This window comes from Myotis brandtii, unplaced genomic scaffold (genome assembly GCF_000412655.1).
Source record: "Myotis brandtii unplaced genomic scaffold, ASM41265v1 scaffold550, whole genome shotgun sequence".
Classification (NCBI taxonomy): Eukaryota; Metazoa; Chordata; class Mammalia; order Chiroptera; family Vespertilionidae; genus Myotis; species Myotis brandtii.
In genome coordinates, this window is record NW_005370043.1 from 4,075,500 (window position 1) to 4,090,686 (window position 15,187).

Genomic DNA, 15,187 nt, shown 5'->3' on the forward strand with positions numbered 1-15,187 from the left:
GGGAGAGGCTTCTGCCACCGCCACAGAGCTTGCAGCCCTTAGCCTGGCTTGTGGCTGAGTGGAGCTCCCCCTGTGGGAGCTCACTGACCACCAGGAGGCAGCTCCTGCATTGAGCATCTGCCCCCTCGTGGTCAGTACATGTCATAGTGAACGGTTGGTCCCAGTCGTTCCCCCGTTAGGGTCAATTTGCATATTACCCTTTTATTATATAGGATAAATCTCTTTTTAAAAATTTAAGACAACTCAATAAATGAGGACAAGATTTGAACAGACACTTCACAAAAGAACATGAAAAGATGTTCTACACCATTAGTTATCACAAAAATGCAAATTAAAACTATAACCATTACACACTCATTCAAATGGTTATTAATTAAAAAAAAAACTGACAATACTAGCCCTGGCCAGTGTGGCTCATTTGCTTGGGCATAGACCCATGCAACGAAAGGTTGCTAGTTTGATTCCCGGTCAGGGCACAGGTCCAGGTTGCAGGCTCGATTCCTGGTAGGGTGCATGCAGGAGGCAACTGACCAATGTTCGTTCGCATCAATGTTTCTCTCTCTCTCTCTCTCCCTAAAAATCATTTAAAAATCTTAAAAACACACACACACAAAACTGACAATACTAAGTGCTATCAAGGATGTGGAAAAGTGGGACTCTCATACATTGTTAGTGGAAATGTAAAGTGGCATACATTTGCAAACTTCCAAAATGCCACTTTGGAAAATAGCTTAGTACTTCTTTTAAATTTAAACATACATTTATCATAGAAATTTCAGTTATAGGTATTTACCCAAGAAAAATGAAACAATATATACATACAAAATCCTGCATGGGAATGTTTTCAGTATCACCAAAAGCTGGAAACATCCCAAATGTCCTTAAATTGATGAGTGAATGAACAAATTGGTTCATCCACACAATGGAATACTACCTAACAATAAAAAAGAACTTAGTACTAACACATGCAATAACATGGATGAATCTTAAATGAAGTAAAAAGAGCCAAAGGCAAAATTCTACATACTGTATGATTTAATTTATATGACATTCGTAAGACAATAAAACTACAGGGACAGAAATGAGATGAATAGTTGCGAGGGGTGATTCTAAGGGACACAATTTTGGGGAAATGATGGATATTTTCTATAATTTGATTGTGGTAGTTACACATCTGTAAAATTCATAGCAGTACACTAAAAATGGACAGATTTTGCTGTATGTAAATTATACTTTTAAAAACCAGACCTAGATTAATTGTAAATGAATGAAAGTACACATTTTAAAAAACATGTGTGAAACATGAAAGTAAAGCATGTATTGTACTGAAATGAGCTTTAAATCCAACAAGGAAGACAAAGAAATGTATCTCTCTTTTTCAGAGCAGGGAATACCTAAATGTTGAGCCACGATTCAGAATACTGGGACTTCAAATGCTTGCTCTCATCTTTTCCCTGAGTTGTGCAAAAGACTGTCTTCTCTAGTGCCCCACCTAATCTTTTTCTAATAGAAGCAGCTTTTATACTGAGAACATTTTCTAATCCAGGCCTTTGGCATGATAAAGAATTTAGTGCTTTTGAAGGTGATATAAGATCTTTTTGAGTCACTTTTTCTTCCAAATGTCAAGATGTTCAGGCAAGGGAGTATATACAAAGAATAAAAAAGATGGGATTCAAGTTGCTGGAGACAGCATGCCTTGAATAGGATGTAGAACTAAGGGGCTGACCAGGGGTTCACACAGACTCCCATGGCACTTTTTGTAGGCACAGGTGTGCAGGTCTTCAGATTCTGGACAGGTTCCAATTTGAGCAATTATGTTCCTTCTCCCTAAGAACCCCCTACTGTTTCTGGTGGATACAGAATTCTTATTCACTTCCTGTACTAAACTGATGTGGAGAGTTGCTGTGCAGCTGTTAAACAGCTGCCACATTTCTCTCCATATATAGTCTCTAAAGCACTTTTGGATGAAAGGCGCTATATAAACATATTTTATTGTCATGTATTGGCTGCCTTTCCACTTAGTAGTAGGTTTTGTGAGGTTCTAACTATCAAATCCAGATCTGTATTCCACAGCACATCAATGTTTAATTTCTTCTCCTTCCTACCCCCCAACTTCCCTTAAACAATAAGACTCTTACCACAAGAGTCCGTAGACAAAGAGTCCCTGCAGGAGCACGGGGGTCCAAAGCAGCTACAAGATCCCACACTTTAATTTTCCTAAAGATCAAAAAGGGGACAAAAATCTTAATTAAAAGCAAAATTAAGGGAGCACAGGAAGAATAGCAAAACGTCATGGCAATAAATATGTATGGTGAATATAGTTTATATAATAAATGCAGCTCACAGGAATATATAAAAACTTTTTTGTTTTGGAGACTTGGTTCTTATATTCATTCTTGGTCTTAACAGGGGAAAATATATGTAGTTAACCTAAAAACAAGAAACAGGTTAGCTTTAACCAAACTGATGAAGACAGTGAATGGCAAAGCTACACTATACTTTGGGGCTAAGAGAAGATCTTATACATTGTTAGGCCTCTTAGTAACATAAGAGATCACTTAAACCTATAAACCTGTAACTCTGAAGCATCTTCGCTTTGGTCAGTTCTAAGAATGGCCCAGGTCACATGTACCAGAGGACTGGGGTCCATTTAAGAGTTCTGGAATTTATATTAAGAATACTTATATTTTGATTTAAGTAAGAAAAGTTTAGCCCTTCTAAACTTTTAATTATAGGTCATGTTTCCTCATGATAAATGACCCATAAAACCCAAGAAAGGTGGATACAGATCAAAACCCTGGGAATGAGAAAATGTAACCTTGGACCTAGCTGGAACATGTCATCACATCCTGAACAATTTCTCAAGGGTATGAGAGTGATGGTTGACTCAAAGCAGAAGTAGTAGGTCTGCTACACTTCCTGCTGCTTGAATTGTCTTAACATATCAGTATAGTCAGTTCATACACTAAGATAATGTTAAGTTAGTTTCTGATATTTAAAAAGCTGCCAATATTTGAACTGTAGCTTTGTACCCTGACAAGAAGAAATGATAAAGAGGTCTTCATAAGTGAATATACTTTTATAAGAATTTACTATGTGCTTAGCATTGCTAAACATGGGATCCATCCATAGGAATGGATTCTATATTCACCGGAAATTGGACTGAATAAAATAAAAATTACTGAACTCATTGTAACTGAAATGCTAGAAGAAGCAAAGACAAAGGAACTGCACTTTTGGAAACATTCAAAGATATCAAAATTTAAGATCCTACCACATTAAGCCCCACAGATATTGCCCTCCAATGTTTTAGTTTTATAGTAAGTCACTATTTTATATGCATATCCTGTTATTCTGGATTTGTCCAATTCTTTGCTTTATAGGGAAAACCGGAAAAATACATAACCAAAATCCCAAATATCAATAACAATCATGAGCAAAAAAGTGCAATTAAATAATTGGGAAGAATATTTTTGAAAGAGTAAACAAAGGAGAGGTGAATACATAAATTAGACACAAGAACTACTGTACTGGGTCCTTTCTGTGAAATCTATAATCTTTTAGACACAAGGAGAGGCTATATTTAACATCCTAAGGCAGGAGAGATTAAGATGTAGATACAAACTCACCCATCATAGGCCCCACTGACTATCCTCTTATTATCAAATCGAATACAGCGCACCAATTCCTCATGGCCTTCTAACACTCGTAAACATGCACCACATTCTATGTCCCATAATCTGGAAAAGAAAACTGAGTCAAGTGAATTTTCATATATTCATTCCTAAGCTTGGAATGTTATAATAATATACTTCAATGTCTTTAAAAAAGTCCCCAAAATAAATCAACACCCATGCAAAAATGTACTGCTTTCGATGTAATTTATTTCCTTTCTGCCATCTAACTCAGGTAGAAAAATATATAATTTAAGTTCAAACATAGTATATATTTTCAATGCTTTATATAATTTTGTAACCAGGGTCTTCAAGGCATAAAAAGGATGACTTCAATGGACACAGTTGCCTGTGAAGGAAATGACCAAGCCAAGAAAGACAATGCTTCCTGAAATCACCAATAAGAACGAGATGAAGAATGTCAGTGACATCCTGACCTCACCTCTTTCCTGAGGACACTCTCTGCTTTTCTCTTTCCTGAGGACACTCTCTGCTTTCACCCATTGCAGGATAGTCTTTCTCATTTAATGGAAACACAAAAGAAGTTCTCAAAAACTTTTATATGCTAATATACAAAAACTGTATGCTTTCAGACCAATCCAGATGACTTCTAGGAATGATAATTTCATCCTCTTAGTGCTTTGAAGGAATTGAGAGGATTGATAAATCATCCAAATACAATTTAAAGATGAATTTGCTCATCTTTGTGACGGGAAAACACCAAAAATACTTCCATTAGTGGATTCATTATAATTTCAGACTGGTAACTCCCTAGTCAATTATGCAATACTAAGAAAATAAAATGCACACTTGCTAGTAGGGAAACAAATCTTGTTTCTTTTTTTTAGACCATGGGCAGAGAGAAATGGCCTTTAGCTATTTATTAGCCCTTTCCAACTGTAGACAGGTGAAATTTAAAGAGAAGGGCTTTCAACCTCAATCTGCGTATCTCTCTTGCCCACTTCCTCATTCAAGCAGTACCTTTTAAATAGGTCTATCTGGTGATAAAACTATTACAGGAAGGAAATACATCGACAAAAGGATTTGCTGTGCTGCCTCTCTGCTTGGGGCAAACTTTTGACCTGCGAGAAGCTACAGAAAGAAAAAACATTTTATAATAAACATAACATAGTTGAAGATTTGTTTGAACTGTGCACAAACAATGAATGGTAGGAAATAATGATCCCTTCTAGACAAGGCACCCGCTGCTCACCTGATAGTGTTGTCAGATGAACCACTAACGACCAGTCTGTCTCTGTACTGCAAACAGGCAATGCCACGTTTGTGTCCATTTAAGGTCCTCACAAATTCACAAGTACTAGTGTTCCATACCTGAAACAGAATTTGGCATTTGGCAGTTGATTTGGCGCTCTCACTAGTAATATCTACGGCAAGTGGAGTCCTGGAGAGGCAAGGACTAAACCAAGTTATCAAGCCAAACCAAATCAATGACAAGTTTGATTCATGGTAATATAGGGCTAATTTGTAGCTCGTTGCTATCACATAGGATTTCTCAAATTGATTTACTGTATGGTGTTAGTCTGGTCTTATAGACAAATTTTCTTGAACCTAAATTTACTCCTGCCCTTCTTACACTCACCATTACTTATAGTAATAAAATACCTAACCAAAATTGTCACATAACTTGTCTCATTTATTACCATTACTTAAATATTTAATTAGTCTACAGTGATGTTTTAATATGAAATAGCCCTTGATCAGATTTTCACATGAAATCCCCTACTCTTAAGTCGGAAACTTACCTTTATAGTCCTATCTCCAGATGCAGAAACAATGTACTTGTCATCAAAGTCTACAACATTGACGGCAGCTCGGTGTCCGACTAGCACCCTCCGGAGGGTGATGTCAGTTGGGGAGGCCATATCCCATACAGCAATGGAACGGTCTTTGGAGCAGGTCACCATCATGCCATTATTGAAACGCAAGTGGAGAACTGCTTCACAATGATGAATCAACGTGTTTAGCATTTCACCTGTATTTACATCCCACACCCTGGAACAAACATCATTAAGAAGGCTATCTGAGATTTTGAAGGTACTGATGCTACAATGTACTACCAGTATTTGACCACTGTGCTTCCCACCCTCCCACCCCACTTTCATACTAGTACTATACCCTACTCTTCTGCATTTTTGAAGTTGAACAGAGGTAAAGAATACTGATGGATCACAGGGAAGTGGTAGATAGAGGGCTGGAATGGGAGAGTGGGAAAAGCAAGAAGAAAGGATGCTGCCAATGTGAAATGCTTAAAGACACACTACTTCAAATGTGGGCATGTGTAGGGAGTAGGAATGAGGTAGCAGCCACCATAACCTACTAATTGGGCCCAGATCTCAAGATTATTATAAAACTTCAGAAATTCAATCTGATACCATTAATAAGATACATTTAAAACTGGGGATCTGATTAATAACAGCAGCATTAGTGTCCTATGGATAGCCCTCAGGAACTAGAACTGATATAGGCCAAGAAGCTTCCATAACAGACTGATTTAATGCTATGGATTTGATCTTGATGTCTTTGAATCTTAGATTTCACCACACAGGTCAAGGCCCAAGATTACTTAGACCCTAAGTCTAAGGCTCCACTTCTGAGCTTTGAATGGGGATTGGGATCAAGAAGGGCCATCAACTGTAAACATGGACTTCACAGTAGAGAATAGGACCCTTAGCTAGCTTGAGAATTTTATGTGATGAGATATAGTATTTGACTTTAATACTCTTATTTTTGTATATTTACTTTGGTTTTTATAACACAAGTTATTCCTTTTTCCAGATTAACCCCCTTTTTCAGAAAATCATTTTTTCCCTTATCCTATAAATGATGTTAGTCAGCCTCTACGTTTCAGCTTCCTTGAGGCATTTCACATGAACCAATAAATGTTAAATGTCGATAACTAAGAACTGAGTTTGCTATGCCTTTAAGTCAAAAGACAAGAAACAAGAACAGTCTTTTCTATTCACAGAGGATAACTGAGAATGGTAAACATTTAACTTCAGAGAATCTAACAATGCAGTTAACTGCTTTCCCCCCACTATTTTTAAAAAAGTTACTTCTGATGCATTATGTTTGCTAAATCCTTTAGCTTAAGGCAAAATTTCTAACAGAGGTTTCCAGCAGTGCTTCTGGTACCCAGAACTCAAGCTACACTGGACTCCAGCAGCATAATGACTGTGTCATCAAATTACTAATGCCTCTGGAAATTGAAGGCCCCTCCCTGAGTGAAGCTTGCAATTAAAAACTGCAGGGACAGCAGGGGAGGGGCTGGCAAAGAGAGAGCATTTCTCACCTGTACACATTTTAAAGGAGATAACACATGCCTACACTACAGTTATAACCCCCTGAAAGGAAGGTTTCATTTCATTCATGTCATTCCCTTGTGAGGTGGTTTTTGTAAGGAATGCAAGGTTTACCAAGTTTCTGTAATGGATGATTCTAGCAAATTAAAACAGAAAGTGTAGTTTCTCAAATGTATAAAAATGTAAACTTACCTTAATCATTCCTAATTCAAGTTTTTAGTTCTAGATTAACACAACGGTGGGGGGAGCTGATGGTTTCTTCTTCTTTAGTTATGAAGTTTTAGAACTGTGCTCATGCAGATATACACAGAATTACTATATATGACAAAGACAGAGTGGATCTGATAATTGAGTTCAAAAAGTCGTTTGAAATTTTCTACCTGACTGTAGAATCCGATGATCCAGTTATAATCACCCTCTCGTCATACTGGAGACATAGGACAGAACCCGTGTGGCCTGTGAGAATTCTCTTGCATTCCAATGTGCTTTTATCCCAGATCTACGAGGGCAAACAAGATCCTTTTGATCACTGTGATAATGGGGTGCTGCAGAGACTTGCTGGCTCTATTATGTGTTTGATACCCTCAAAGAATCAAAGCTCAGAGTAGTGTGGAATGCATTCTTTTCTCTAGGTATAGCTAAGCACCTACATATATGTGGCTTCAGTACTAATGCAGACTTTATCCTTTTCATTAAGGAACAGGGGTAGCCTATAATTATGTGAGGGCTAAGAGTAATAGCTCATTCAGTGAACGTCAAGAAGAGAATTTAACAATCCATTTATATGCTCTTCTTGGGGGAAGCAGGTATCTGTCCTTTAAGGAACTGATTTTGGCTTTGGGACTAGAAACAACCTTAAATGCTCACTTACTTCCTGGAAATAATACTTAGAATTTATGCTTTGGATTGTTTTATGAATGTGGTCACCCTAGCTTCTTCAGCTACTTTCCCACACCTGAAGAAATCTCACCTTGATAGTGTTGTCTCGAAGGCCGCTTACTATCTTCTGATCATCATACTGCAGACAGTAAACTCCTTTGCTGGTTTCACTTCGGCAGTGGATTCTCTGTAAACTATGTCTACCACATCTCCAATTAGATTCTATTGTCTGAGAAGAAGGAATGGTAAAGAGGCAGTAATTAGGAAGGGAACAGAACTAAACACTTATCTAACTTTCATGCAACCAATGACAAATGCTCAATGCTTCACTCTATTGGCTATTTAAAACTTAAGGCAAACTAAAAATATGTTTTCTCTCTCTCTGTCTTTCCCCCTCCCTTCCACTTTCTCAATGGAAAAATATCCTCGGATGAGGATTAACAAACAAACAAACAAACAACAGCCACTATTTAAAATTATAAAACATTTTTTCATTTGTAAAGTAATTAAAGATTATTTTTTAGAACTCTTCATATAATTCATTCAATTAAATAATAAACCTGGTGGAAAGAGACTGCTCACTGAGAGAAGACAATCTATGAGCCACATGAAGGTATGTGCTCAGTGGGCTTCCTACATGATGGTCATTTCTACCAGTGAATCTCCATGGAGGCTCCATTGAGAAGATATCTGAATATCAGGTTAAGAGTGCAGTCTCACTGATATTATATGAAGACATCATAATCTCTCTCTCTCATCTATCTATCTATCTATCCATCTATCCATCTATCTATCAGTAAATAACTTTTATTTTATTTTTATTTTTTTTAATATATTTTATTGATTTTTTACAGAGAGGAAGGGAGAGAGATGGAGAGTTAGAAACATCGATGAGAGAGAAACATCGATCAGCTGCCTCCTGCACATCTCCCACTGGGGATGTGCCCACAACCCAGGTACATGCCCTTGACCGGAATCGAACCTGGGACCTTTCAGTCCGCAGGCCGACACTCTATCCACTGAGCCAAACCGGTTTCGGCAGTAAATAACTTTTAAACACAAATCTTTGCCTGGCAATTTACTATATTTTACCGACTCTATTCTCTTACAAAGAAATTGATTTTTAACTCACATCAATAAACCTTAATGGGTTTGCTGTAACAATGCTGTTACTGAAGAATGTTGATGATTCTCTAGTATTTGGCAAATACCTAAATATACATAGATTCTTACCTCAATGTCTTGTATAATTTTAGGATAAAGTGCTCTATAAAAAGAGTTGGGAGGAGCATTCCCATCAGGAGGTTTGTTTTTGAATAAATACTGTCCCCTAAAAAAACACAAATATTTCATAATAAAAATCACAATATTATGCATTCACAAGGAGCTTCATATTTCTTCAAAGCGTTTTGACAACTATCATTCCAAATAGTCTCCATAACTAGCCTGGAGAGGAGTGAAGTTAAGTCTGGTTTCAGGAGTCCCACATCAAGGAGTAACTTTCTGGGCTCTAAGGAACTGGGCCAATATCGATTTGCTTTTGGGTAAAACATGATGATTTCCAGTGTAGAACATCGAGTATCAGGCCTTCTGGAATATTATAATGTCAATACTTAAATGAAATACATATAACCAGAATCCAACTATTGTTCTATTAGACCTCTGGATAGACAGAATTATTGGCCTTATCTTTTGAAAATTTTATTCATGACGATATCTATGTACTACCTTTGAACTGCTAGGCACATGTCCCACAGCCTTTTTTTCACTGAGTAAAGCTGTGCTAGTCAGTGGAGCCTCGCATCATGGGCAGTAGGAACACCTCTGTCATAGAGAACACTTTTTTTTGTCTTCATTTATGGGGTTAAGGTTTGTTGGCAACTCAGGCACCCTGGTGATCAGTGTAGCTATGCTTGAAAGGAGCAATTCAGTTCATTTGCACAGAAAACAAAGGGATCACAGGAGTGTTCAGAGCAGGTATGGAAGAAGATGAAAAGAAATGCCTACAAGCACTGTGCTGTCAAGTCTAAAGCATGAAATTGACTTTCACAGGTGTGTTCCTGGCTATGTACATACATACACGCATTTTACTGCCTTTCCTTGATTCCAGTGAGCAACATTTGTTAGCATCTCCTTCCTTATGACAGCACATCTTTGGAATGCTCATATCCCAAGCTAGATCTTTGCTACAAAAAAAAATCAGTAAATGGCAATCACTTCCTGCTGGGTAAAAAATTTAATTCCTTATCCTGAAGTTAAGAACCCACCAAACACGGTGTGGAAGCTAGTAAACCCCACTATGGGTGTACTAACTGCTGTTCTCACTGGCACTGTGCCTTGCGAAGTGGAGATAGGCAGAAATGCCTCTGAGTGTAATCCTGGCACTAGAGAAATCATGTGTTCTCTGGGCCAGTCATCTACTCCTCCCTCTATAGCTCCATTACAATATAATTAATTGTTCAATGTCTCTAGGAGCGCTTCTCTCCTGCCCTCTTCCTATTATACACCTTGAAAATTAGTTGAGAAAATTTCCTATCAGAAAGGTAGCCGCTGGCTCTGACTTCTGTGTTAATACGGAAAGGGAAATCTGCAGTGGAGATACTAAAAAATAGTTTTAAAAAAGGGACAAATAGGAACAAACAATAGGATACACCAACATAAAGGGCAAACAAGATACACTGAAATAATTCTGGCTTTAAAAAGTTAAAACTCTTCTCTAAACAATCTTATTCTAGCAACACACTGCAGACAAACAATAGATTCTGAATGAAGAAATTCTAAATCTGGTTAATAATTATAATCTAATTATTTCGACTGAAACATCCTTTAATGAGGTAGGAGTCACTACATTAATTTTACAGATAAAGAAATCAAACATCAGGGAGGTTAAGAAACTTGCCCAAGGTCACATAGCTAGTGAGTAGAGCTGAGGTTTGAATCTAAGTCTGATTTCAGATCCCATACTCTGAAATACTTTATTGTCTCTCAATGTCCACCATTCTTCAGAGATTCCTGTCCTCTTTTTAATCTCTGCAATTATACACAGGCATCCCAGGATTTCTTCATAATGAATGAAACTATTTCTACATCCTAAGGAAAGAGAAATTATATAAACCTGTGATTATTTTCTACTGCACCATAGTTACCATGGCTTGCTAAAGTATCTGAATTTCTTCAAATCAGAGGTGCTACAAAAAAGGGTGTCTAGGTATTTAAAACTGGTTTCTCAGTCTATAAGTCAAAATCTTTTAGATGGAAGCTCTTTGACAATAGGGGACATTTCTATATGAAATTCCTAGTACCTCTGAGAGTGTGAGTACATGCTAAATGCTAAATATTAAATTCAGAATGTTTTCATAAAATGTGACCTGCTAATTAAGAAAATAGACTTTCCCCAAGTTGTCTTTTATCATACTTTTAAGAGTTACCATTACTGAGCAGAGAGAGCACATTCAGTATTATTCAAGAGAGAAGATGGAGTTCACATAGGGTCAGACTATCAAATTCATTTAGATATAAATTACAACAGCAAAGTAGAAGTTAAACCCAAAGCTTTATTAGAAAACTGTATTTATTTATTTATTTTTGGTTGGATGAAATGGGCAAAACTATCAATGACAGCATTTGGGGGACTTGATTGACATAGTAGGCTTGGTAAGATAACTTAAAGAATAAAATGAATAACTGACCATACACTAAAAATTTTTTTTAAGTGGGGGAAGAATACTAACACAGGAAGAAAGGCAACATGTAAAAATAGAAGCAGCCACAGAAAGTCAAGGTGATACTGGAAGTGGAAAAAAACTTGTAATTTCATGGGGCTACATTAAGTTAAGATGACAAATGTGGACAAAGACAAAGGAATATAATAGTCAGAACTCGGAAGGGTATTCAAAAGTGCAGGAGTGGGTTCCTATGGTTGAAGAGATAGGGGAAAGAGTGATCATTACAGTTGGATCCTGGATTATTTTTCAGTTATACCTTCACACACCCCTTTTAAAAAGCCCCAAAGCCATTTCTTCAATGATCTTATATTTTTTCCTGTATAACTAACATAACAGATCTTGCTGTTTAGTGCCAACTCTGAGCAAAATTGTGAAGACTGTGTTGATTTTTGGCATTTTTACATGCATCTGCTCAAATCTGCCCATATACTTCTTGTTCTCACTATCTTAAAAAATAAAGACTGTGAACTCCCAATGTCTGATAAAGGTTCACTATCCTTTATAGTCCAAATGGGACCAAAGTGTGTTTTAACAGGGAACAAAACCTTTATGGCTATGGGGATGAATCTCTATAACGGAAATTTCAGGTCAGGAGTGATTTGGAGGAGAGTTTCTTTTCATTCCCTCCCCCCCTTGAGGGGCAGAGAAATAGTCCTTGCTGCCCTACAATGTTCCCATGTAAGCAACTGCCTGCTCTATTTCTAAGGTTGGTCTTGGCACGCTAAACAAAATGATGGACTTTGAATACCATCCAGCTACATACTATTTTGTTTTTTATACTATAAAGAATTTATTCCAAAGTATGAAATAAGTTATGAGATAAGGTTTCTATTTTTCTATATAGTGAAATAAATGAGGATAGAAAAAATATTTGGGGAAGGAGAAATAACAGTATGCTTTCATTTATGCAATTTTTACATAGCCAAACAATTGCCTGGCATTTTCTCCCCTTAACTGAATTTGAGAGAAATATTAAAGTCTTCCTAATAGCCAGAATGACAGAACTCTCTTGCAGTACTTGATATAAAATTTACAGGGCGTTCTGTTTATTACATACCAATTAATTTCAAAGATAAAAGGGAGCCAACTATATTATAATGAAAATTGCTAAGAAAAGCTGATCCTCCATTTTTAATTGTTTTGTATCTCTTTATGATCCAAGGTAAAAAACTGATAAAATTCATTGCTCAGAATAATACCAAGCACACATATGTCTGCTGATGCATATCTATCAACTAAAATATTTAATGTCACCTTTATTTTATAGAAATATTCATAGCTGACTTTCTTATAGTGACATTCTAGAGGTATCCTCTGAGAGCAAATTATATATAGAAGAATCTTTCAGAAGTTCTAACAAAATGGTACCATTACATTAACAAAACAACAAAACTGGTAAGTCTCAGACTGCTAACTATAAAATGCCTTAAAGAATTCAAGCTTAAGCAGTAAAATCTTGAAAAAATATGTCTTATGAAAAAAACCATTATTTATACCAAATTCCATTTTTCACTTTTCTGATGGCTATAGCTCTTATTTTAGTTGGGCATAAAAATAATTTTGATTACAAAGGCAATAAAACACCCCAGGCATGGGCTAAAGGCAAGAAATCTTCTAAAGGAGAAAATAATTATTTGTTCTGGATTGTTTTAGGGGAAAGCTGGATCTGATGGCTTCTACGTGATTCAAAGTCATCTACTTGCCTTATAAATTGCCCCTCAGCCCTTTTTCAGAATACTGTTTCTGCCCAGAGAACAGAATGCTTTAAAAAGGAAGGCTAGTCACGTTTTTTGTTATTTTCTGCAAAGCAGTATTAACACATTATAATGTCATTTATGTGTGATTGGTCAGAAGAAAAACTGCCTAGAACATGAACAACTATTCTACATTTTTTGCTATAAACCAGCAAAATCACTGTATTAAACGAGAATGGTCTCACTGGTTCCCGACAACGTTCCAATGACTGAGTGGCCAGGTCCTGAAGCTCTAATAGTAAAAAAGCTAAAAGGCTCACCATCCTCTTCGTTCTGCCAGGCCTCTCCACAGAGAATCTGTCCTGACCATTCTCTCGATGAGCTTTTTCCATAACATGCCATCAGATGTCACTCGGTACCATTCCTTGCACACAAGTTCAGCAGCACATAGTGATTTGGCATCCAGATAGGACAGAATGTTCTCAGCAATGTGATCCAAACCCCGAGCTTTTGGTGGGGGAAGGAGGCAAAGAAGAACATAGATGGTAAATGATTTTTTACAAAAGGTCTTTGAAACAAAACAGCATTTATTCTGTTATGAAGGCACATCACTGTCCCTAGTGTGTCCAGTTTCTTTTTCAAACAGAAACTTAGGTCAAATGAGTGTCAATAATTTTTCCATAAGGTTACAGAAATGAAGAGTATTTTCTATCTTCCTTTAGATAAGGAAGTTAAAGCTAACATCCAGCAAACCCCCCAAGACATTAAAAATAAAAAGGATTCCAGAAAACAATTCACATCTATCTGTATGGATTTCAGCACTAGGGGATGTTCTATGGATGGCATCTCAAACTCTGTGATTCAGACCCCCCCAAATCTCTATATTAGGTCCATTTCTCATTCTGTTTCTATTACTGCTGCAGTTCCAAAGCTGTTCAGTAAAAGAAATATCCTTTAAATGTACTGGGGGAGAGGCACTAAGTCAGAATGTGCTGGGCTATAGAATTTTGGGCATGCAGAAAGAAGAGAAGAAGGAAATACAGATTGGTATAGGAACATCCCAAGAGGAAAGACAGAAAGGAATGTTTAAGTTCAAGGATGAGTTTAATTTCAGATGTTTAAAAAAAACTATATTTGAGAATAGTTGCTGCTATAAAACCTAAATGACAGTACCAAAAAATGAAAATAATCCCAAACCAATAGATAACTTGGTTAGAATTTCAGAGACTATTTTGTAGGATGTACAGAGCAAAACACAGTGGAAGTAGATCTTGAGCTGAGTAAACTAGATGGCTTCCCAATTACACTTTTCTACCACTCAAATCTATACTGAGGCCTCAGAGGAACAGATCCTATAAAATAGGATGATCTCACTAATAAACCTTTTGGCTGCTGTGCTAATTCACAAGTGAGACAAAAACATTCAAAGTTCTTTCTCTTTACATGTTACATATCAAAGTTTGCTAAAGACTTAAATAGTACCGAAGGATTCCTTCAAACTTGACTCCCTTAGGCACAAACTTAAACAGAACAGAATACCATATTCCATCTTGTGCCTTTCCCCTGAATCATATGAAGACACACTTGGACGCCATTAGCAACAATCCAAATGTGTTTAAACATTATTGTAATTATAAAGATTGTATGGATATTATCTCACTTTTCAGAAGATTTAGAAAATAAGTGTCAAGTGGATCTTATTTGGCTAGGATCACATTCGTATATATATGTATATGTATTATTTTTAATCCTCATTTGAGGATATGTTCATTGATTTTAGAGACAGGAATAGGGGAGAAGGAGGGAGAATTAATGGGAAGGAGGGAGGAAGAGGGAGATGGAGGGGGAGGGGAAGACGGAGAGGGAGGGGGAAACAGAGGGAAAAGAGGAGAAGG

General features: G+C 36.9%; 1 protein-coding gene across 23 annotated transcripts in view; it reads right to left on the bottom strand.

The window, feature by feature from the left end:
- The window catches only part of BTRC (beta-transducin repeat containing E3 ubiquitin protein ligase), a 175,035-nt gene that overhangs the window by 7,370 nt on the left and 152,478 nt on the right, over positions 1-15,187 (bottom strand). For all 23 annotated transcript variants that reach the window (XM_005878300.2, XM_014549443.1, XM_005878295.2 and 20 more), the window contains 8 exons: positions 13,613-13,799; positions 9,107-9,203; positions 7,965-8,102; positions 7,375-7,493; positions 5,438-5,687; positions 4,888-5,006; positions 3,630-3,740; positions 2,139-2,217 (listed from right to left, as the gene is read on the bottom strand). In XM_005878300.2, coding sequence (XP_005878362.1) covers positions 2,139-2,217; positions 3,630-3,740; positions 4,888-5,006; positions 5,438-5,687; positions 7,375-7,493; positions 7,965-8,102; positions 9,107-9,203; positions 13,613-13,799 — 1,100 coding nt within the window. The remainder of the gene's footprint in view (positions 1-2,138; positions 2,218-3,629; positions 3,741-4,887; positions 5,007-5,437; positions 5,688-7,374; positions 7,494-7,964; positions 8,103-9,106; positions 9,204-13,612; positions 13,800-15,187) is intronic.